The sequence below is a fragment of the Dendrobates tinctorius genome, unplaced genomic scaffold, assembly GCF_039654945.1.
Source record: "Dendrobates tinctorius isolate UK_male_01 unplaced genomic scaffold, ASM3965494v1 ptg000062l, whole genome shotgun sequence".
NCBI lineage: Eukaryota > Metazoa > Chordata > Amphibia > Anura > Dendrobatidae > Dendrobates > Dendrobates tinctorius.
Window position 1 is genome coordinate 19,920,805 of NW_027361730.1, and position 25,062 is coordinate 19,945,866.

The 25,062-nt window shown below is 49.6% G+C and overlaps 1 protein-coding gene across 4 annotated transcripts in view; it reads right to left on the reverse strand.

The window, feature by feature from the left end:
• Window positions 1-3,070: 3,070 nt before the first annotated feature.
• KTI12 (KTI12 chromatin associated homolog) overlaps window positions 3,071-25,062 on the reverse strand; it is a 98,719-nt gene continuing 76,727 nt past the window's right edge. For all 4 annotated transcript variants that reach the window (XM_073579358.1, XM_073579359.1, XM_073579360.1 and 1 more), the window contains exons 8-10: window positions 23,505-23,567; window positions 13,770-13,840; window positions 3,071-3,379 (exon numbers count right to left, since the gene is read on the reverse strand). In XM_073579358.1, coding sequence (XP_073435459.1) covers window positions 3,238-3,379; window positions 13,770-13,840; window positions 23,505-23,567 — 276 coding nt within the window. In that variant the 3' untranslated portion in view covers window positions 3,071-3,237. The remainder of the gene's footprint in view (window positions 3,380-13,769; window positions 13,841-23,504; window positions 23,568-25,062) is intronic.

A 25,062-nucleotide genomic window follows, 5' to 3' on the forward strand; every position in this document is an offset into this window, starting at 1 on the left:
ACTCGATCTTGTATCCTGTCGACACAACGTCCCTGACCCAAGCGTCCTCCACTGAGGCGAGCCAGACGTCGCTGAAGAAAAGGAGTCGACCTCCCAACTGAAAAGGACCCCTTGGAGACCGACGACAGCCATGCAGAAGTAGACCGTCCAGATCTAGATCTGGATGATCGGCCCTGGGAAGAGTGCGACCGCCATGACGGAGTGGGTCTGAAAGAAACCTTCTTCCTTTCCTGGCGAGCTTGTGGCCTTTGCTGGTTGGAAGGGTTTTCCGCCGCATTGAAACGGCGGAAAGTCCGAAAGGGACGAAACTGGCGCCTTGGAGTAGGTCTGCGAGGCTTGGATTGAGGGAGAAGAGAACTCGTCCCCCCGTTAGCGTCCTTAATAATCTGGTCCAATTGGGACCCAAAGAGGCGCACTCCCTGAAAAGGCATATTAGTCAGAGACTTTTTAGAGGACAAGTCCGCCTGCCAGGCCTTGAGCCAAATTGTACGTCGGATCGCCACGACGTTGCTTGACGCCTGAACCGCGCAGGAGGCGGCATCCAGGGAAGCAGAAAGCAGATAATCCCCCGCATGGGAAATCTGATTGGCGAGATAGGCCAGGTGCTCGGGTTGAGCTTTATCCAGGATGCCCTGACAAAGATCCTCTGCCCAAGTAGCTACGGCCTTTGCTGCCCAAGATGAAGCAAAGACTGGACATACCGCCGCTGATGCTGCTTCAAAGGCAGACTTTGCTAGAGATTCTATGATCCTGTCGTTAGAATCTTTCAGAGACGCCACACCCGACAACGGGAGAACCGTGTTGGTAGAAAGTCTGGACACGGGAGGGTCCACTGAGGGAGAAGCGGACCAGTTATCCAAGAGCTCTTTAGCAAACGGATAGAGCACGCCGAGACGCTTTCCTCTTTGAAAGCGTCTGGTCGGATCTTCCCTCTCCTTGGTAAAAATCTTTCCAAACTCTGAATGGAAGGGAAACACCCTGGATGGTGTTTCCGCCCGTCTGAACGAAACCTCCTGATCTGAGAATTTCGCAGGGGCGTCAGTGATGTCGAAGGTATGGTGAATTGCGGCAATGAGGTTCTGCAACCGTAACCGTCATGCTCGCATCCTGGTCCGAATCCAGCTCTAAAACCCCTTCAGATTCCGAAAGCGCTTCGCCTGACTCGGGAGACGAGGCCCGAGAGGGAGACTGCTGGGGACCGTGGGGTGAGGTAGGACGAGGAGAGGACTCCGCCTGGAGATCCTGCCTGGGCCTCTTGCGACTGACGCTGGCTGGCTCAGATGGGTCGTCCTGAGACGTGCTGGGTCCCGCCGAAGCTCCCAAGGGCAACTTATCCAGAACGGCTACTAGGGACTGAGACACCTTGGTGAGGTCTGCCACCGACTGTGATAGAGAGGAGGACCAGCCCGGCATGGGGGGCTCACTCACCACTAGAGCTATGGATGGCTCCTGAGCGGCGTCGGGCTGAATTGGATTGCTACAGTCCAGGCAGAGGGGAGTGGACTGACCTGAGGGAAGTTTGCGATTGCAGGACGAGCAGGCAAAGAACTTCACTAGCGTGCTAGGGGGAGCCGCAGAGCGGGTACAATCAGACTTAGCGTTAGACATAGTGAAAAATGAGGCAGTGCCGGCCGGTTGGGGGACAGAAGGCAGAGAAGGGTGTCAGTCTGCAAATGCAGAGCTACTCACGGTCCGGTGTCCCCAGAAGGTGACGCTGTCTGATCTGTCTGCAGGATGCGCCAGGCCAAACCGGCTGAAACAGAACCAAGTGGACGATATTCGGCAGGGAATGAGGTCCGGCTGGCAGGCTGAAAAGATGGCGACCCCCGGAGGAAAGAGCGCGCTCCAAGAGAAGGAAGAAGGGCGGAGCTCGCCGCAGAGATCCCCTCAGCACCGCCCGCCGACCAATGGCAGGCTGGTGCAAGGAAAGGGGGCTGGGAGGGCCTAAGACGGGCGGGAGAAATGCCCGCTTAGAAGAAAGGGGCAGGGGGCGTGGCCGCGACGCAGAGGGAGGCCCGAAAGAAGCCGGGGCCTAAATTAATAGCGCCGGCTGCCTGTCAGCAGGGGGTCGGCGCGGAAGCGCGCCGCAACACCGGCCCACGTCCCTGCCCAGAGCTACCCGACTCCTGCGCCACCCCTGCCGAGATGGAAAAAGGGAGGGGGAGAAGCGCAGAACGAGGCCCGTGAAAACCCGGGGCCTGCATGGATGCGGAGACCGTAGGGGGATGCGGGGTGCACATGGACCCTAACGTGGTCCCCCTGGCGACCGCTCCAAGAGAAAACGCCGGGGGACCGCCTAGACTGAGGGGGCCTTACAATAAAGGTACCTGAAAATCCCACGCTGTCTGTCTCTATGAAATCCGCGCCTCATCCAAACTTCAGGCTCTGGTAGGCGAGAGGGTGGGAGGCGGGGGGGCAAGGACCGTCAGTGCGGCTGGCACCTACTTGTGCGAGGCTCCTGGTCCTGCTCCGGAGACCTATGAGGATACGGGGTGGCAGTACACGCCGTACTCATAGTCTCTTTGTGGGAGTACGGATGTGACTGTTCACTCCGTATCCCTCCGGAACCTGTAAAGAAACGACGCACACTGAGGTAGATATGGGTCTAATAAAAGACCCGTGTCCACCTCCTACTGACACTAAGCTAAACTGAGGAATTCGCCTGCCGGTCGGTGGGGTGTACACTGCGGAGGAGGAGCTAACCTTTTTTTGTGCATAGTGTCAGCCTCCTAGTGGCAGCAGCATACACCCATGGTCTCTGTGTCCCCCAATAAGGCGAACGAGAAATGTACGTACCCTTCTCTGTGAATTGCATTAGACTATAAAGTAACATCTGGTTGCATGGCTTTAAACCTCAGAGAAGAAAAAATGGCAATGGAAAGGCAGCAAATGTTTGTGACTAAATCCAGATTCCAGCCTGAATAAGAATTACAAAGTGTGTCTAAAATCAAACTACGCATAGAAGACACCTATTAGGCCAAAATGTTCTTCATAAATACATTCTTGCGTGCTGCAACATTTACAAGTACTAATTTATATCTACAGGTTTAAGAAAAATTCAACCACACAGTTAAATAATAGTTGGGCTTTATGTTGTGAAAACGAAAACAGATTTATTGCTAAAATCAAGAAAATAAGAAAACTCCTCTTTGCCAATTACACTGTCCTTTTAAAATCTTGAATAACTGAAAGTAGCAGCAGATCCTGTAACACGAGCAGCCCCAGCAGGACGCCTCTTCAGCGGAGACTTTGGTTCAGGTATTGCACAAACATATTTGCAAGCTGTGATATGTTCTCATTGGGATGGAGTTTGGTGTAGCTGATGAATTGCTGACGAAGCCTCCGCAGCTCTGACATATTTAGGATACGTGGCAGCTGAATGTGTGAGAATTAAGGAAAAAAAACTGTAGAATATTACATAAGAGAAAGTCAAATGACGTCAAAGTTCTTTGGAAACCAAGGATGTGCAGACAAGGTCTGGAGTACTGAACGTGGACGCAGATGAATCACATACTACTGTCACTGGGTCCATGATCATTATTTGCAGCAAATGTTAAATGGAACCTGTCAGAATCTTTAACCCCTCCACCTTCAGATATAATTTATATGACTGTGTAGCCCTTTAAAAGATCACTCAGTTTATCTATTTATGACTCCAAAGTGATGCTCCGGCAGAGAGAAATCACATTTTTAAGTTGAGTCTGAAAGCACATTTGGGTGCAAAAAACCGGATTACTTACCGGTAATACTCTTTTGTAGAGTCCACGACAGCACCCACTGAGAGAGGGGATCCGCCCCCGGAACAGGAAACCTACAGAGAGATAAATGGGGCGGTCCCCCTCGCTCCCTCAGTTTGTATTACCGAGAACAACGGAGGAACCGCCATACATGATTTAGTCAATTTGTTTGGGCGATTCATCTATCTTACACCCCTATATTATTTATGTTCGCTAAGTTTAACCACATATTAAATTCTAACTACAATCTCCACCACCAAGGAGACCCATGTGTGAGAAAAATAATTTTTACGGGGGGGAAGTGAGCGGGTGCTGTCGTGGACTCTACAAAAGAGTATTACCGGTAAGTAATCCGGTTTTTCCTCTTCGCCACGACAGCACCCACTGAGAGATTTCCAGAGACAATCACTTGGGAGGGCACACCGTGCTAAGGACTGATCTACCAAAAGTCAAATCCTCGGTAGAGGATAAATCTAGTCTATAGTGACTATAAAAGGTAGATGGAGAAGACCAGGTTGCAGCCTTACATATTTGTTCAATTGGGACGTTTGCCCTCTCGGCCCAGGAGGATGATATGGCTCTAGTAGAGTGCGCCTTAATCCCCAGCGGAGGTTCTTCTCCTTTTGCCAAATATGCCATTGTGATCGCATCTCTAATCCACCTGGATAATGTGCCTGTTGTAACTCCAGACCCCTTTCTGTTGCCCTGGAAGGAGACAAAAAGAGAACTACTCTGCCTCCAGGGACTGGTCCTATCAAGGTAGGCTAGTACAGCTCTTCTCACATCTAAGGTGTGATATTTCACCTCGTCCTGGTTTGACGGGTTTTCGTAGAAGGAAGGTAGGCATATCTCCTGAGACCTATGAAATTTAGTTGCCCATTTGGGAAGGTAAGACGGGTCTGTCTTCAAAATCAGTCTGTCTCGTGTTATTGACAAGAACGGAGGGTCTACTGATAGAGCATGAAGATGACCTACTCTTCTAGCTGATACTAAAGCTACTAGTGTAGCAGTTTTTAATGAGAGGCACTTCGTTGATGCTGAGCCTATGGGCTCAAACGGGGCCTGAGTAAAGGCATCCAAGACCAGAGTAAGGTTCCATGCCGGAAGCCGAGGAATATGCACCGGTTCTGATCGTTGACAAGCTGAAACAAAACGGGTCACCCATCTATTTGCTGCCACGTTATAGTTAAATAGGGCTCCTAGGGCCGATATATGGACTTTAAGAGTATTTACTGAGAGGCCCAATTCTCGGCCTCTTTGAAGAAACTCTAAGATGGCCGTAATGGGTACTTCACCGGCTAGCTCTGCTGGGTGAAAGGTCAGGAATTTTCTCCACACCTTAGCGTATATTCTTGTTGTAGACTCTTTTCTACTTTGTAGCAGGGTATTAATCAGGTTTTTCGAGAAGCCCTTCTGCTTCAATAGTTCCCTTTCAAATTCCAGGCCGCTAGGTGTAGGGCTTTGACCTGTGGATGGTAGCAGGGTCCCTGCGAGAGAAGATCCTGGTGCAGCGGCAGGATCCACGGGTCGGTTATTGACATGGCTCTCAGCCATGAAAACCACGGCCTTTTGGGCCAAAACGGGGCTATCAAGATGACCCTCGCCCTCTCTTGTCTTATTTTCCTGACTACTGTTGGTAGCAGAACCATTGGAGGGAAGGCATAGGCTAGCTGGAATGTCCAGGGTGCTTGGAGGGCATCTAGAATGTCTGGGTTGTCTGACCTGTAGATCGAAGCAAACCTTCTTACGTGCCTGTTGGCTCTGGTCGCGAACAGGTCTCTCTCTGGTCTGCCCCATTCTGTCGCTATTGTCTCAAAGACATGCCTGCTGAGGACCCACTCGCCCTGATATAGGACCTGGCGACTGAGATAGTCTGCTTGAGAGTTGTCCACTCCTCTTATGTGGAGCGCCGACAAGGAGTGAAGATGTACCTCGGCTATTTCTAGGATCTTTTCCGCGATAGACATCAACGGTCCCGATCGCGTACCTCCTTGTCGGTTTATATAGGCCACTGCGGTGGTATTGTCTGTCTGGATCCTCACGTGGGTTCCTCTTAACTGCGGGAGAAATTGAGATATCGCATAGTAAATTGCTTTTAGCTCCTTTACATTAGAGGAGGTTTCTATTTCATGTTTACGCCACCGGCCTTGCCTCATGTGCTCCTCCAGGTGGGCCCCCCAACCTAAGGGGCTAGCATCCGTGGTGAGCACCTTGGAGGGAGTTACCCACCATTGCACTCCCTTTGACAAATTGGTAGGATTCAACCACCACTTTAGGGATTCAACCACTTCTGGCGATAGGGACATCCTCCCTTCCAACCGCCCCTGCAGTCTGTTTCCTGCAGAATAGCCCACTGTAGCCTTCTGGAGTGGAACTGGGCCCTTTGCACCGCTGGGATGCACGATATCAGGGACCCCAGCAAGGACATACCCTGTCTTAATGATATTACAGGTTTTCCTATAGTATTCTGTATCTTATTGATTATGGCCACCGCTTTAGCGTCTGGTAGAAAGCATCTCTGACTTACGGAATCTACTTGCAGGCCTAGGAACCTCTGACAGGTCACTGGCTCTAGCCTGGACTTCTCCCAGTTGATTAGCCAGCCTAGTGTCTGTAAGGATGAGATAATCTTAGCTAATCTTGTTTCGCCCTGAGAAACAGAATTCCCCACTACGATCAGGTCGTCCAAGTAAGGGATCACTAGGGTGTCATTCAGTCTTACATACGACATCACCTCCAGCATCAATTTGGTAAATACCCGAGGAGCCATGGATAGCCCGAATGGCATTGCCGCAAACTGGAAATGCTGAATCCGACCCTTGAACCAGACCGCTACCCGCAGGAACTTCTGGTGCTCTCGGAATATGGGGAGATGGTAATAGGCATCCTTGAGGTCCAAGACTGCCATATAGCACCTGGGAAACAAAAGTTTTATTGCAGAATTTATTGACTCCATCTTAAATGGCCTCAGCCTCAAGAAGGTATTAAGCTTTTTTAAATTTATTATAGTCCTGAAAGAGCCATCTGGTTTTGGGACTAAAAACAGAGGAGAATAAAAGCCCATTCCTCTTTCGTCCTCTGGGACCTCTATCAGGACCTGTTTAGTTAGCAGTACTGCAATCTCCATCTCCAGTGCTTCCTGCTGTATCTGGGACTTCATGGAAGTCAATAGGAAGAGGTTCGGTGGATGCCAAACAAATTCTAGTTTTAGGCCCGATGAGACGATATCAATGGCCCATGGGTTAGATGTTACCTTCCCCCATTGGTGGCTGAATTTCAGTAGTCTGCCACCCACCGGTGTACTGGTATTAGCGGAACCTGTCTCCTCTGAAGGGACGTTTTCCGAATAGTGCCCCTCTGTTTGGGGTCCTTATTTCCCCAGCGGTCCTGGGGTTTAAAGTGTTTCTTTTTGCCAAACGGCGGCTTTCTGTAGGCCCTCCTATTAAAGGGAATATACGGGTTAGTAAAACCTTTTTTTCTCTCCCCCGCTTTTGTTAAGCTCTCGTCCAGTTCCGTGCCAAATAGGTACTTACCCTGGCAGGGTATAGCACACAGTTTAATTTTTGTTTGCATGTCTCCTTTTCACCCCTTCAACCATAAGGCCCGCCGGACTGCATTGGTTAGTCCTGCTGCTCTAGCAGATAAACGGAGAGAGTCCGCTGAGGAATCGGAGAGGAAGGCCGCTGCTCCTTTAATGAGGGGCATAGAGGACAGGAGTTTATTCCTGGCCACTCCGTTCTTAACATTGTCCTCTAGGTCATTCAGCCACACCAACATTGACCTTGCCGTACACGTGGCTGCTATTGCGGGCTTAAAAGCTGCCGTACATGCTTCCCAGGATCGTTTTAGGAGTGTATCGGTCTTACGATCTAATGAGTCAGCCAAAGATCCTGAATCCTCTACCGGCAGGGAGGATCTACGAGAGGTAGAGGCCACTGCCGCATCCACCTTGGGGGCTCTCGACCAAGCCGTCAATTCCTCGTCGTCAAAAGGGTATTTACGCTTTGACGTTAAGGGGAGGAAGGTTCTCTGCCCCTGTTTTTCCCACTCCCTTTTTACTAGCTCTTTTATAGCTGGGACCACTGGGAATGCTCGGACCTTTCTACGGGAAATGCCTGCAAACATTATGTCTTGCGGAGTTTTGGGGTCCTTACTCTCTGGTAGCCCCATGGTATTTCGGATAGACTTGACCAAGTTACTGACGCTGTCTGTGGGGAAACACGTCTGCTCCTCATCCTCTGAGGAAAGGTATTCCTGGGATCTATCAGAGTCTAGATCCCCGGTTTCTGACGGTGACTTTGACACCGGCGAAGCTCCTCCTCTCGGTGAACCTATTTCTCTCACGGAGGAGTGACCCCCCAGACTACTGGAGCTGCCTAAGGCCCGTAGCTCTTCTCTAATTATCGCTCTGATATCCTCTTTCTTCCGGGAGGATTCCTCCTGTAAGGCCTCCTCAATACACGACTGGCATAACCTTTTAGGGTGGCAGTCTGGGAGGGGCTGAGAACATAAGGCACACTCTCTATTTTTCGCCTTCTCCGTTCTTTTGGCCTAAAAGGGGGGTATGGACCAGAAAAAAAACTGCCATCAGTTATTTATTCTGACTAAAAACACTCACCCGTGAGTCTCGTCAGCACACTACCGGCTGCGGGGTCCGCGACTCAGGCCTAGGCGAGGCGTGGGACGGTTTTTTCTCTTTACGTTTTTTCTCCAAGTGCTCATCTTGCCTGGAAGGTCCGCTAGATTCCTTCCTGGAGCTGCCACTTCTTCTGGTGCTACTGCTTCTCCTTGTAGTACCGCTTTGTCTGCTGCCATGTGGGGATTCCACTGGCTGACCTAACGGGAGCGAAGCTGGGTCATCTATGGATGACATGACTGCGCATTGGCGCTGCGTTCGTGGCTCCTTTTTATAGCCTTTGTAATTGATGCTTCCCTTTCCACCATTTTTTTTTTTTCTCTCCCTTCTGCGCATGCGCGGGCGTTTTCCCTCGATCGCCGCCTCCTGTCTTGACCCCGGAAGTCCTCATACCACTTCCGTGTTGTCTCTGCCTGGGAGCGCCGCTGGAAGAGCTGATACCGCGGCCGTCGGACGGTGACACCCACGCACCCGGCCGCAATCTGTTAACCCCTTGCCACAGGTATGATCCCCAGTAGCGCTGCCTGGTACAATGCTCAGGCTCTTCTGCTTCCTCTCGGGGGGGGGGGGGCGCGCGGCCGCCATCCCCGATATGCTCTAATGGCATTTGTAATGCGCTGCCCGCTTCTGGGGGGGGGGATATACGCCCATGTCCCCTCAGTGAGCCTTGGCACATCTCTTACCTCCGGCCTCACCTGCATTACCAGCTCTGGGGGGGGGGGGAATCACCTCTCCGCCCGACGCTGCCTCCAGTCCTGGGGCCCCTGCTGCTCATATTATGCACGCAGGCGGCTACCAGACCAGGTATCCTCTTCTGCGGGTTCCTTTCCAGGAACAGGAAACCAAACTGAGGGAGCGAGGGGGACCGCCCCATTTATCTCTCTGTAGGTTTCCTGTTCCGGGGGCGGATCCCCTCTCTCAGTGGGTGCTGTCGTGGCGAAGAGGAAAATACACCTTTAGCTCCTCAGGCTCACGCCTCAGTGGCCATGGACCAGGGTCAGCAATCTGTCAATCAGCGAGGGGAGGGTGCTACTAGGTAGGAAATACAGAGTAAGGCTGCTTTTACACTTGCCGTGTTTTTTGCGACCAGTTTTTACGCAAAATACCTTATCGGATCACCGTTTTACCCTGTTGTAACAAATTGGTGGGAAAAATACGGCGATCCGCATATACGGTGTACTGCAAAAAATAAGCTATCGTTGTTTTTGTGGTACCATTGAAATGTATTGCGGCCGTGTCCATGAGCCGTGAAAAATATCGAGCAAGCTCGATATTTTTTTCATGGCCGTATATACGGCCCTCACGGCCATACGGGACAAGGCGCACCGATGAATTTTTGCGGGCCGTTTTTGCGGCCCCATAGAAATCTATTGGGGCCGCAAAAACGGCCCTCAAAAACACAGCAAGTGTAAAAGAATCCTGAGGCTGAGAAGCTAGAATTGCATCATCACATCTCAATGTAATTTCTACTGGAGCCTTGCTTTGGGAGATATAAAGGAATCGTCTGGCATATCTTTTTAAGAGATACACAATCATATTAAATGTTTGGTAAGGTAAACATTTCTGACAGGTTCCCTTTAAGAATTGTAGTCACTTCATTATTAAGGGGAAATTAACTATATATATCCTACTAGCAGCAATGTTGTCCCCTTCTTATCTCTCCCCAAGTATTAGCTGCTTTTCCCTCTCTCCCATCGCTCTCCTAATTGCAGCAATGTTGTCCCTTTCTTACCTCTCCTCCAGTAACAGCTGCCTTGTCCTTCTTCCCACCCTTCTCCTACTAGCAGCAATGTTGTCATTTTCCTACCACTCCTCCAGTAACTGCAGGCTTGTCCTTCTTCCCACTCCTGTCCTAATTGCAGCAATGCGGTCACCTACCTACCCGCTGCCCCAGTAACAGCTGCCTTGTCCTTCTTCCCATCACTCTCCTACTTGCAGCAATGCTGTTCCCTTCTTACCTCTCGTCCAGTAACAGCAGCCTTGTCCTTTTTCCTACCCTTTTCCTACTTGCAGGAATGTTGTCCCCTTCTTACCTCTCCTCAAGTAACAGCAGCTATGTCCTTTTTCCTACCCTTTTCCTACTTGCAGGAATGTTGTCCACTTCTTACCACTCCCCCAGTACCAGGGCCTTTGTCCTTAACACTCCTGTTCTACATGCATCAATACGGTCATATTCCTACCACTGCCCCAGTAACAGCAGCCTTGTTCTCCTTTCCACCCCTCTCCTACTTGCACCAATGTTGTCCCCTTCCTACCCGGAGCCCCAGTAACAGCTGTCTTGTCCTTCTTCCCAACCTTCTCCTACTAGCCACAATGTTGTCACCTTCTTACCTCTTCTCCAGTAACAACAGTCTTTGCCTTTCTTCCCATGACTTCCCCACTAGCATATGTTACTTAAAGAATGACCATGGTTTTGATTTAATTAACAGTACACATGGAAAATAAGCAACTTGATATGTCTTATCAGAGAAATCTGCTTCTTTCTCCTCCTTGATTGATCTTTTATTCTCAATTTGGGAGCAAAATCAGTAAATTCTGTCTTCAGTGAATACAGACTCTCCCATAAGTGAGATAGGAGATGACAATTGGTGCTCATGAAGTTCTATGGAGGGGGTTGCTAGAGGAAGACACGCACATGCTGCTACAAGTTTTCATAAAACAACAGTTATACTAAAAAAAAAGTCTAATTGTCGTTTCAGGAGAACTTGCAGCGACTGCAATCTCCTATCTTACAAATGGGAAAATCTGTCTTCACTGAAAAGATTTTTTTTACAGAACGACTGATAAGATATTTTATAAAAGTTTCTTATTTTCTCCTTTACTATTGATTTCTGAAAGAAAATTTAAAATGATGGTTACTTTTTAAAGAAGCATAATTAAAAGTGGTATTTACAAAGAAAAAAAAACAACCGATTTTTTGTAATGATTTTTTTTTTTTTTACATTTCAGTCAATGTAAAAATCTGTTGAAACAATGCAGTCTTCACTTTGGACACTAGATATCAGCAAAAAAGGTTATTTTCTAAAAAGGAAAAAAAAAATCCTATCAGTAGTAGGTAGAAAAAAGTTCATGGTAAACATCTGGTCAATGAGGGAAGATTGCAGACACCAGTATATAATATAATTGATAATCTACAGTTAAAGCCTCCATACATATTAGAAAATGTCAGTGGCTGTGTTCTCCCTCAAGGTAAACCGCTGCTAGGAGAACGGCAGGGACTCGGAAATTACCAGTTCAGATTTTATATATGTATTGCAAGGTAGCGCTGTCATTCAGGTAGGGGATACTCGCTTGGCAGCCAAATAATCATATCCGGCACGGGTTTTCCATAAAACAATAACAATCCATGCGGTTTATTCAGGCATCATAAACCCACAGCAGCAACATAAAGTTCATATAATCAGCATATAGCGTTCATGACAGCGCTCCACTCTGTTATCCCTGGGGTCACACAGGGTACGCAATGTCCAGTACTCAGGCTCTTCAGCCTCACAGATATCTCACCCTGTCAGGGTTACCTCATGGCTGCTTCTCAGTGCAGACCTTCAATCCCTCTCCCTGGGAACTGTCAGACGCTTGCAGCCATTACTCACAGCATTCACGTGCTGTCAGGCAGGAAGCCCCATCTCCCAATGGGACCTTCCACAATGGACCAACCGGGTCCAAGCATTCACTACATGTGACCTACCCTGGCCACCTTATATGGTCAGTAGCCACGCCCACCGGGTCACATGGCTATGACCTCATCACAGATCCTACAAGCATTCATACATTCTTTACTATGGCGTTCTAGCTACACCCCTGGGTGGATTTGTAGGTAGCTCTCACTAACCCATTGGCACGAAACCTCAGCAGTATCACTGCTGATCAACACATACACAAGTCTTCATCTCAAGGCCACCCACCTTGAGATACATTACGATCATTCAGCATCCTACACCTATCAGGACACTGGAAATGCTTATACGCCTGTCCTGGGACACCCACACAGCACCCCCTAGTGTACACAGTGGTCACTACACTAAACCTTTCCTAAGGCTTCTTTTACACTTACCGGGTTTTTTGCGGCCCATTATTGCTGGCCTTTTTTGCGGGCCGTACCGCCGCAATTTTCACGGTCTGCCACAATAACGAACCGCAAAAAACTTGCAGATTGCTGTTTTTCAGGTTTCCAATACTATGGAAGAAGTATTGGGAAAAAAAACGGCGTTCCGCAAATCCGGAAGTGACAGTGCACCACACTTCCGTTGTTTTTGCGGTCCCACTGATTTTCAATGGGAGCCTTGTCCGTAAGCCGTGAAAAAGATCGAGCAGGCTCGATCTTTTTTCACGGCCGCAAATACGGCCCTCACGGCCATACGGCACTCCGACTAATTTTTGTGGGCCGATTTTACGGACCCATAGAAATCTATTGGGGCCGCGAAAACCCGGTAAGTGTAAAAGAAGCCTTAGGCCTTGCCAGTCAATTCTTGAGGATATTGGGACCTCTGTGTTACCTTCCCAGAGGATACCATCAGCACCATCAAATACATCACATCATCACCCCAAGAAGCCACAAATATCAGACTGCAGTGTAAAATGCCTCCCTAGTAAGGTCAAAAACACTACAGTGTAAAATACTTCCCCAACACCAGTGTAGCATGAAATACCTCCCCAATACCACCAAACAGCACCTTGTAACAAATACCTCCCCTACAACTCGGAATACACAAAATAATGCCCTTGATGCCCCAAATAAACACAGCACTGCAGTGTAAAATACCTCCCAAGCACGGACAAACAGCAGTGTAGCAGAAATACCTGCAATGCTGAATACTTAAAATATTGCCCAGATGTACCAAATAGCACAATGCTGCAAAAAATTCCTCTCTAAAAGAGCTAAACATACACCACAGCTTAGTACCGTTGCTGCATAGTCCGTTACAACAGCATTAAGCATCCAACATTTCCCCCACTAAGGCCTCTTTCACACTTTAGTTTTGTGATGCCAGTCAAAATCCGCCCTTTTTTTGAAAAAAACGGATGTTTTTTTTTTTTGGTGGAACCGTTGCATCCGTTATTTGACAGATCCGTTGGCATTTCTGCGTCCGCCATGCGGAGTAGACGGACACAGTAAAGTTTTTTCTCTGAGGCGGACCCGCTTTTTTAAACTGCGCGTGCCCGTAAAAGCTTCCATTCATGTAATTTAAGCCTGAACGCCGTTCTGGCACAGGTGGAAATCTCTCTCTCTCTTTAAAATTGACATCTGATACACATCATGATATCCCCCCCTCGACACAGTTTTTCCTTCTCCACTAGCTTGTTAAAAAAACAAAAAACAAATTATAATTTACAAACTGCACAGTGTGAACTGTGCTACAGCCTACAAAAGTCATGTGCATTTTTACTTAAAGGATATTTTCTCCGTGGCTCCTGGCACCATGATGATATCTCCAGGAACACTGGTTTTCTGGGCACTTAGAACAGCCTATGAAAACACATAAAAAGGTTACAATAAAAGCAATGTGCAGAAAGGCAAGACGTACTTTTAACCTTACAAAATAAAATGCTACAATGTAGAAAAAAACTAAGACCCACAAACTTTTAAATGTTCCCAACTTTAGCTTTTTTTTTTTTCAGGATGATCAATATGTTTTGCGTCAGGGGTAAAATGTAGCATAATGAAGATTTTTTTTCCAGGTGTATTTTTATAGACAATAAAAACCACTTAAAAGAGATCCGAAATCTTGCAATATTCACACTGCCCAGGAGGCATAACGCTAAACTCATAGTTCCTTAAATCATGTGGATCTTGCTGCAGAATTCCCTTCCATACTGGCAGCAGGAAATAAAAGAAAATACATTTGCTAGTGATTTCTGTGGTACCAGCAGGGCTACTATGCCAGTCCTGGTGCATGCCGTTTGATCATTACAGCCTCTGATTGCATCCAGTGTGACAGCATAGGAGGCTGGGATGGGGAAGAACCGACATAAAAACTGTGGCGGTGTGGGGAGGAGGACTCCCAGACAGTGAAGGGGCAGGTGCCCAGGGGACCGCCATCAGGGCATGATGCTGTTAGGACAGTTAAAGAAAAGACTTGACTGAAGTGGTCAGGGAAACAGGGGGCGGGGCAAGCTTAACAGGAGCAGGGGGAGCGCTGAAGTGGCAGTTGACAGAGAGCCAGACAACAGACAAGAAGTTGGGTGAGACAGAGAGAGGACCGAGGGAGCGAACGGTGTGTTGTGGAGAGACCGACAGGGCCCTGTGAAAGGAAAGCTGCGGACTTACCGACTAGTGACACGTGAGAGCCTTGCACCGGCGGCCGCTCCCCTCATACGGTCGCATACAGCCGCCCCCGCTGTTTCCCGTCCTGCTGTGACAAGTCCACGACCTCCACTGACCGCTGCGACTATAGACCATTCCTTTACAGCGGTCAGGACACTGCCCCCCTGCCTTCTTCCACAGCTGCGGCCCTGTCATCACCGGCCCCAGGGGGCGCCACCTCGCTAGAGGCGGCAGTAGAGGCCCCCGTCTGGTTTGCTGAGGGACTCTGGGCAGAGACTGGTGAACGGTAGATTTAGAGACTGCGTCATCACCGCACCCCACCGGCATCATTTCTTCAGGGCCTGTTGCGCCCCACTGGCATAATTTCTTCAGGGCCTGTTGCGCCCCACCGGCATCATTTCTTCAGGGCCTGTTGCGCCACACCGGCATCATTTCTTCAGGGCCTGTTGTGCCCCACCGGCATAATTTCTTCAGGGCCTGTTGTGCCCCACCAGCACCGATTCTTCAGGGCCTGTTGTGCGTTGCCAGCACAGATTCTTCGGGGCCTGTTGTGCCCCGCCAGCACCGATTCTTCAGGGCCTGTTGTGCCCCACCAGCACCGATTATTCAGGGCCTGTTGTGCCCCGCGAGCACCGATTCTTCAGGGCCTGTCATGCCCCACCAGCACTGATCCTCCAGGGCCCGTCAAACCCAAATCATCCCGGGACATCGGGGCGTCAAGGCAGCCGCATCAGCGACCTCTGAGCGGCCGCATCTGCGATCCTGAACGACGCCTGGAAGGATACGTTGTCCATAGGAAATAAGGACCCTTAGTTCGGCCGTACGTGGCCTACAACACCCGGACTAGCCGGATTAGTCGCATTTAGTATAAGCCAAATAAAGCAAAGCCAATATCAGTCCGAAATGACAATTATTTCTCATCCAAATTTACAATGTAAAGCAGCAAATGAGATAAAATGTAACTTTTAATATACCAATTAAAAAAATACCAAAAATAATGTCACCCACAAGTGAATTTAAAAAAAGATGCAAGATAAATGGGTGATCCTCAGAGGATATTTGCAAGCACCCAAACGCATCACATAAGGGATATAGAATGTAACTGATAAAACAGACAACAACCTATATAATGGATACAGCATGAATGAAAAGGTAGCACAATGCTATAGCCAGTTGCACATGTATACACATGTATATTTTTAAAGGCCAGAGCACAGGTTCATAGCCTTTCATAAACGAGATTTCAAAAAAGGAACGAGATTTCAAAAAAGGAACAATCTCACCGGTTTATGCAGACGGTCAGGAGTCACCAGGGATACTCTGTATACCAACAGGAAGGTAGCGATGGGAAGACAATACCCTGTCAATTCCCTTACATGCTAACCATTAACTGATCCCCAGGCTCCTGCCCTTACAAGGGCAGTCCACAGCTAGCCCTATATTGCACATGCCCTGCACTTTCCCTATAAAGAGCGTCCCAACGCGTTTCATCCAAGTAACTCTTCAGGGGACTAACTTGTTTAAAGTGCCATAGTGCTATAACTAAGAGAAATACATCCTCCCACTCTCTATGCTATCTGCTGTCTGCTGAAAAGTGTTGTAAATGTTATTGAGTCCCTGCGAGGACAGTTTGTTGTTGCCCATTTGATTTGTTCAGCACAGCCCCAGCGGCACCAATTTATAAATATTTATTTTACCAATCACACTCAGTCTCGTGTCTCGTCACTGCATCCTGAGAACCTGTCTAAACCCTACACTTGGCGTAGTCGATGCAGTCTCCGAGCACAGACAGTGGTGCCCCAGATCAGGGTAGAGCTGTAAACTCTACAAATGAGGAGGGTCTCCGTACCAGCATATCATTGGGGGCCATGCTGAACAACCTGCCTAGATTTTCCGGCTCCAATACTATGTTATGGAGCTGGACAGAGCGGATGCGGGGGCTCCTCTGGATGCACCAAATGACCCCTGATCTGGAGGCCGAGGTGGCACTCATGGCGCTGGACGGGGAGGCGCGGAGGTCAGTGATGTTGAAACCTCCGGGGCACCGTAACATTTTTGAAAAAGTGTTACAGATAGTAGAACAGACCCATGCGTACTCTACTGATGTGGGAGAATTAAGAACCCGTTTGTTTAGTCGGATGCAAGTAGAGGGGGAGACGATCACAGAGTATATGAATGTCCTCCAAGAATTGCATACGGCTATAGAAAGAAAGGACGGGGTAGGGGCAGGACCTGTTGACATTACCCTACGTGACCTACTGGTGACTGGTTTGCGAGATCTATTAGTCAATCAGGCACTGCGGGAACAGATCAGAATGAATCTCCGAATAGATTTTTCAGAGGTGGGAAGTCAGGCACGTGCTCGAGAGCAGGAGCAGGGGATGGCGGTCCCCGTGGGGAAAGTCTAAGGTGTGGGGGCCTCCACGAATGTAGTAAAGGAGCCTCAGTGGGTGAAAGAGATGAAGCAAGAGCTGAAAAGTATTAAAGGGCGAGTTGGCCGAAGTAAAGAGAAGAACCGAGACCGGGACTGGACGACCTAGCTTTAACCCCGGCTCCTGGGGATCCCGCTCCCCGCGGGGTGGTCAGCCTACACAGACCTGGTGTTTTGAGTGTGGAGAACCAGGCCACTTTGGCCGAGTGTGTCCGCGGAGTGGGAGATACCCACCCCGGCGGCCATTAAACTAAAGGGCTCCTGGCTGGGGGGACGCCGCTTGGAGCCAAAAACCACAATTAGGGGTGGTGGAAGTCCCGAAGATTTGGTAGCAAAATGTCCGGTGGTTTGGGCAGAAGTGGAGGGCCAGGCTGTCCGGTGCCTGGTGGACACGGGGTCACAAGTAACCACTATGCCTGCAACGTACTTCAACAGAACTTCCCGGGAGCAGCCAGACCTCAGTGGGGGCCCGTGATCAGACTAGTAGCTGCCAACCAACCGCCGGTCCCAGTTGTCGGGGTGGTGTGGGTGCAAGTGACGCTGTGCGGTAAATCCCTTGGTCGCAGAGGAGTGGTACTGACTCAAGGAGAAGCTGATAAGCAACACCCTGTCACCCTAGGCATGAATGTCCTATGAGAGTTCGGCAACCTACTGCTCAATGACCCTACACAGAGGATTCTGAAGCAGTGGGGTTCTCGCACAGCCCAGGGCCAGGTATTCCAGCAGCTGGTGTGGGGAGCACGGGTACATCAGGACCGTCAGGAAGGCGAGGCTCTGGGTAAAGTCATCACGCCAGCGACTCCCCTGCTTGTGTTACCTCCTGGACAGACTGTGGTGGCCCTGCCCATTCGAGCCCCGATACCCTTGGAGGGTGTGGAGGTGCAGGTGGAGCCGTGTCACTCAGAGCGCTTACCTCCTGGCATACTGGTGGCCCGTTCCCTGGCTACTGTGCAAAAAGGAGCTGTCCTGGTGCGCTGCGTTAACCTTGAAGACCGAGACACCGTTCTGAAAGCACGGACTGTACTGGCCAAACTAGTAAGGCCCTTAGAAGAAGTGCTGCCAGCCCCTGCGGTTCAATTACGAGTACACCCCGAGGATCCTTGGGAAGTAACAATACAAACCTTACAGGCCCACGAAGTCTCGGCACAAGAGAAGGGCCGAAATATTTTGGAGCAGATGCGGGCCGAGCTTTCTGGATTAACTGCAGCCCAGGTTTCACAGATAAAAACATTGCTGGGACAGTACCATGAAGTATTTGCTAGTCATGAGGACTATTTTGGGTGTACCACCGCCATCACTCATGAAATCCCCACAGCAGGAGCGGCCCCTATCCGGGAACGATATCGACAGATTCCGCCACAACTCTATCAAGAGGTGAAAACTTTGCTGGCCCAAATGCTGCGAAAAGGGGTGATACGGGAAAGTCAAAGACCCTGGGCGGCCCCAATCGTGTTGGTCCGGAAGAAAGATGGTACACTACGATTCTGTGTGGATTATCGTAAACTGAATGCTTGCACTATTAAAGACTCATACCCACTGCCCCGCATAGAAGAATCCCTGTCCGCCTTGGGGAAGGCAACATATTTTTCGACCCTGGACTCAGCCAGTGGGTACTGGCAGGTGCCCATGTCAGAGGAAGATAGAGCCAAGACGGCGTCCATATTGCCCATGGGACTGTTTGAGTTTAATCGGATGCCGTTTGGGACTCGCCAACGCCCCCGGGACCTTTCAGCGTTTGATGGAGCGGTGTCTGAGAGATCTCAATTTTGAGGCTACGTTGATCTATCTGGACGACATCATCGTCTATGCCACCACCTTCGAGGACCACCTGAAGCGGTTGGGACAGGTACTCAGCCGGTTGCAAAAGTACGGGTTGAAGGTGAAGCCTCAGAAATGCCACCTATTTCGCTCTCAGATTGAGTAGATGGATCATGTCGTTTCGGCGGAGAGTGTGAGGCCATCCCAGGAGAAGGTGGCTGCTATCCAGGAATGGCCTACCCCCGAGACGGTGAAAGATGTGCGGGCTTTTCTGGGGTTAGCCGGATATTACCGTCGTTTCGTAAAGAATTTTGCATGTCGAGCTTGAGCCCTGCACGACATGCTGAAGGGGGCTCCCGCTGGGGCTCATGGGCGAAAGATCCAGTGGCAACACCCTCAGGAAGAGGCCTTCCGAGACCTCAAGGCTGCGCTCTCGGATGCCCCAGTGTTGGCTTATGCGGATTTCTCTCAACCGTTCATCTTGCACACTGACGGGAGTCTTCACGGGCTGGGGGCTGTGTTGTCACAGGTTCAGGATGGCCGGGAGAGAGTGATCGCATATGAAAGTCGCTCACTCCATGACTCCGAGCGTAACCCTGACAATTACAGCTCTTTTAAGCTTGAGCTCCTCGCAGTGGTGTGGGCTATGACGGAGAGATTTTCAGAGTACCTAGCAGGCTCCGAGGTGGTAGTGCGAACTGACAACAACCCGCTGGCTCATTTGGAAAACGCCAAATTGGGGGCTCTGGAACAAAGATGGGTGGCCCGGATGGTGAAGTACAATTATAAGATTATCTACAAAAGAGGAGCCGAGAATATCCATGCAGACGCCCTCTCCAGGATTCGACATACAACTCCAGGGCAGAATCGAGATGAAGAATTAGAAGGAGAGGAAATACCGTTCGCTCTCACTGCTACCGTGCTCACAACCGACAATAAAAAGATATCTTCCTCTGAGACCCCAAGGGGCATACTGGAACAATCCCGGGATAAGTGGATACAACAGCAACAAGAAGACAAAGAGGTTGGCCTTCTCAGGACATGGGTCACCGCTGGGCAATTACCCACTGACTCTCAACGGCAAAATTTGACCCAAGACCTGTTGCTTATGCTGCGACAATGGGAGAGGTTGGTTATCCGAAAGGGATTATTGTATCGTAAAATAACATCACAAACAACCTCAATGATGGTTTGGCAGGTGGTTACGCCAGGAGCCCAACTTCACGTACTGGCTCGGGAGGCTCACGAAAAAGGGGCCCATTTCGGAACAAAAAAAACTTTGCAATGGCTGCAACAGAAAGCTTACCACCCGCGCTTGCCGGTTGTTGTGGATGAAATTTGCCGGACCTGCCGCCTGTGTGAACTAGCCAAACCACCCGCTCAGCGAGCCGCAACACAGACTATTGTGACCTCAGCACCCCTTGAGCTCCTGACAGTGGATTATCTGACCATTGGACCCGCATTTCAGGGATACGAACACTGTCTCGTTATGGTAGATCATTTCATCAAGTTCGCTGTGGTCACCCCCACTCGGGATCAGACCGCAGAGTCAGCTGCCTCCGCAATTTGTAGAAACTTTATACAAGTATATGGCTGTCCTCAACGAATACATTCTGATCAGGGAGCATGTTTTATGGGAAAAGTCATGGAAGAATTACATCACCTCTATGGAATCGACAAATCCCGGACCACACTGTATCACCCGCAAGGGAATGGGGCTTGTGAACGATTTAATCGGACATTGATTCAGATGTTGCGCACTCTGGAGAGTGACAAGAAGGCCCGTTGGCCCGAGTATGTTTCCGAATTAGTTTGGGTCTATAACAATAGGGTACATCGAGTGACTGGCTATACCCCATCTTCCCTGTTTGGGCGGGAAGGTAAAGGGATCACGGAGGAGGAGTTAGACCCCGAAGAGCCTCAGCCCTGGACTGGAGTGTCGTCTTGGGTCCGAAATCATCGCCACTGGCTGCAAACTCTTCACCGGATTGTACACACCAAGCTCAGAGACTGGGAGCACCCAGGGAAGAATGCAACCCCGCCTCCTCACCTCCAAAGCGGGGACTGGGTGCTTGTACTAGATCAAAGCCCCCAGAACAAATTGGAGCCGCGTTGGGAAGAAAGTCCTTATCGGGTCTTACGCCGTATTCATTCTGACGGACCGGTGTACGAAATACGACCTGAAGAGGATGAAACACTGCCCACTCGTGTTGTGCATCGTAATATGTTACGCCCATGCACTTCCTCCGACCCGAAGCAACCGGAGCCTATCCCGTAGACATCTGAACCGTTTTCCGTATGTTGGGACCCGGACGACGACGAAGATTGTCTCCAAGGACCCAGAGGCCCTCCACTCAGTAATGAATCATCTGACACAATTAGCCCGCCTGCACCAACCAGCCCACCGATGTCCACCACCCCAGACGACTCTACCCCGGTTGAACTTAGACGCTCCGAGCGGTCAACAGCCGGCAAACCCCCTAAACGATATGAGCAAGATCAATTCATATGGCAACGAACATTGAAACCCCTACAGACCGAACTCAATAGACTAAAGCCCTTGCACGAGGACTGGCGAGCTTACAGGGTGGGGGAGTGTGGGAAGGAGGACTCCCAGACAGTGAAGGGGCAGGTGCCCAGGGGACCGCCATCAGGGTTCCTGAGGGAACGATGCTGGGAGGACAGTTAGGCCGGGGTCACACTAACCTGCGCAAAATACGGTCCGTAGTTTACAGGCGAAATACGGATCAATGACCCATAAATAGTGCTCTGTAGGTCATCCGTAAGCAAGGTGCGGTCGCGTATTTTGCGCATGTCTGCATCCGTATGTAATCCGTACAGCATCCGTATGGCGAGATTTTCTCGCAGGCTTGCAAAATGGACATATAATGGAGCCCTATGACAGCGCACTGAATTGCCGCCTTTGCTAAAAGACACCGGGTGCGTATTTCTCGCAATATACGGCTGGTGCGAGGGACCCCATAGAGAATCATTGGTCCGTGTCTAATGCGTGCTTTTAGCGCCTCTCACTCGGCCGTATTCCTCGCCAGTGTGACCCCGGCCTTAAAGAAAAGACTTGACTGAAGTGGTCAGGGAAACAGGGGGCGGGGCAAGCTTAACAGGAGCAGGGGGAGCGCTGAAGTGGCAGTTGACAGAGAGCCAGACAACAGACAAGAAGTTGGGTGAGACAGAGAGGACCGAGGGAGCGAACGGTGTGTTGTGGAGAGACCGACAGGGCCCTGTGAAAAGAAAGCTGCGGACTTACCGACTAGTGACACGTGAGAGCCTTGCACCGGCGGCCACTCCCCTCATATGGTCGCATACAGCCGCCCCCGCTGTTTCCCATCCTGCTGTGACAAGTCCACGACCTCCACTGACCACTGCGACTATAGACCATTCCTTTACAGCGGTCAGGACACTGCCCCCCTGCCTTCTTCCACAGCTGCGGCCCTGTCATCACCGGCCCCAGGGGGCGCCACCTCGCTACAGGTGGCAGTAGAGGCCCCCGTCTGGTTTGCTGAGGGACTCTGGGCAGAGACTGGTGAACGGTAGATTTAGAGACTGCGTCATCACCGCGCCCCACCGGCATCATTTCTTCAGGGCCTGTTGCGCCCCACCGGCATCATTTCTTCAGGGCCTGTTGCGCCCCACCGGCATCGTTTCTTCAGGGCCTGTTGCGCCCCACCGGCACCGTTTCTTCAGGGCCTGTTGCGCCCCACCGGCACCGTTTCTTCGGGGTCTGTTGTGCCCCACCAGCACCGATTCTTCAGGGCCTGTTGTGCCCCGCCAGCACCGATTCTTCAGGGCCTGTTGTGCCCTGCCAGCACCGATTCTTCAGGGCCTGTTGTGCCCCGCCAGCACAGATTCTTCAGGGCCTGTTGTGCCCCACCAGGACAGATTCTTCAGGGCCTCTTGTGCCCTGCCAGTATGGATTCTTCAGAGCCTGTCGTGCCCCACCAGCACAGATCCTCCAGGGCCCGTCGAACCCAAATGATCCCGGGACATCGGGGCATCAAGGCAGCCGCATCAGCGACCTCTGAGCGGCCGCATCTGCGATCCTGAACGACGCCTGGAAGGATAAGTTGTCCATAGGAAATAAGGACCCTTAGTTCGGCTGTACGTGGCCTACAACACCCGGACTAGCCGGATTAGTCGCTTTTAGTATAAGGAAAAGTGTTGTAAATGTTATTGAGTCCCTGCGAGGACAGTTTGTTGTTGTCCATTTGATTTGTTCAGCACAGCCCCAGCGGCACGAATTTATAAATATTTATTTTACCAATCACACTCAGTCTCGTGTCTCGTCACTGCATCCTGAGAACCTGTCTGAACCCTACAGCGGGACCAAAGTAATCACCAGCAGATAAGAGTCTTTTTTTTCCCAACTTCACTTGTGGATTTCACTGGCAGCTTGTCCTGCAATAATTTCCACAGTATTGTGTTGGCAAATGTAGCATTCTAAAAAACTGCAACACAGATAAATTTCCTTCTTGAAAATAAAAGCAAAGTTTGGAGGAGATTACCAAAATTTCATGCACTTTGCTAATACCGTATTACACTGCAGACTGATCCACAAATTATCCATAAGGTCAGAACAAACCATCCAGTTGTGATCCTCATTTAGATGAAAAAGCCATTTTCACCTTTGCACAAATACTTTCAGCAGAACACTTCACTTACAGTTACAACATCCTGTGTCACCTTGTCCAATTCATGCAGAAAATTTGTGGAGGACAAAGGTTGCTGTTTAGGGGGGAAAAAAAAACAAAAAAAACAATGCTTGTTAGAATGCAAATCTTGTACAAATAGTAATTGCTGAAATAAAACAAACAAAAGCCCCACTGCACTCAATTTATGTTTGTTCCCTTTCATTTTCTTTCTCCCAGTCTTCCAGGGGCCATATATGGTCAGACTCTTGAAAGACTTGGAGAAAGAAAAAGGCATGTTTTCTGGTTGAGCTGTAGTATTGAATGACATCCCCCAAAAAAATAAAAACAGAAAGAAAGGAGAAGAAAAAAGGAATTCAACAATAGCTGCGTTGGAGTCATTTTTAAAGTATTCACTGTGCAGTACAAATGACCCTGTAACTTTATTCTGCAGGTCATTACATTATGCTACATTCACAGACCTGCGTGACACATCCTAGTGCTGTTCGTTTTTTTCTTGGGAAGCAAAAGGATCCATATGCACATCAGTTTGAAAAATGGACAATGTTTCTGGTCCATGAGCATGTCCTATTCTCAAATGTTCTGTGGATCAGACTTGGCCATTAAAGTCTATGGGGATTCATGTAAACACTGAAGCCATAAGGCCCGATCATGACTGGTGCTGTTCACACCGGCCTTGATGAGGAGATGGTCTGGAGTCAGTCAGCAGTGTTGGATTAGTGGTGTGCACATGTGTTGACACCTCACCAGAAATCCTACTCCCCTCATTACTAGAGTAAGATTTGTGGTGTAGCAAATGCTGCAGCTTGTCATGAATTTGATGAGTGGTGGTCATTACACCCCCACCCTCTTTGCCGGAGCTGGGTGAAAATGACGTGAGAACACATTCTAGTGCAGCCTTAAGTTGTGGCAACATTTTGATACATTTCAAATCTATTTATTTATATAGCGTCATTAATTCCACAGCGCTTTACAGACATTATCATCACTGTCTCTGATGTGGCTCACAATCTAAGTTTCCTGTCAGTATGTCTTTGGAATGTGGGAGGAAACCGGAGAACCCACGCAAACACGGGGAGAACATACAAACTCCTTGCAGATGTTGTCCTTGCTGGGATTTGAATCCAGGACCGCAGCGCTGCAAGGCTGCAAAGCTAACCACTGAGCCACCAACACAATACTGCCATAAAAGTTTTGATGAATTGCACCCATAATTTGTACTTTAGAATTCCATCATATATTTTTAACTGATACATTAAAGTGTAAATGGATGAAAAAGCTCATACCTTCTACCTTTTTCAATTAAAACAAAATGAATGTAACAAGGATGACACTTTGGGGAAAAAAGAAAATCGGAGGGCAACACAGCGGTGTGAGGCAATATCAATTTTATATTCAGAAATCACCAGTCTGTGGCTGCCCACTTTATAATACATAAAGAGGGGAGCCCCACACTGGCGAGAGGCACTCTTTCAGAGTTCTCTCCCTTCTACAAGAAGCATATACAGTGTGGGAAATAAGTATTTGATCCCTTGCTGACTTTGTAAGTTTGCCCACTGACAAAGACATGA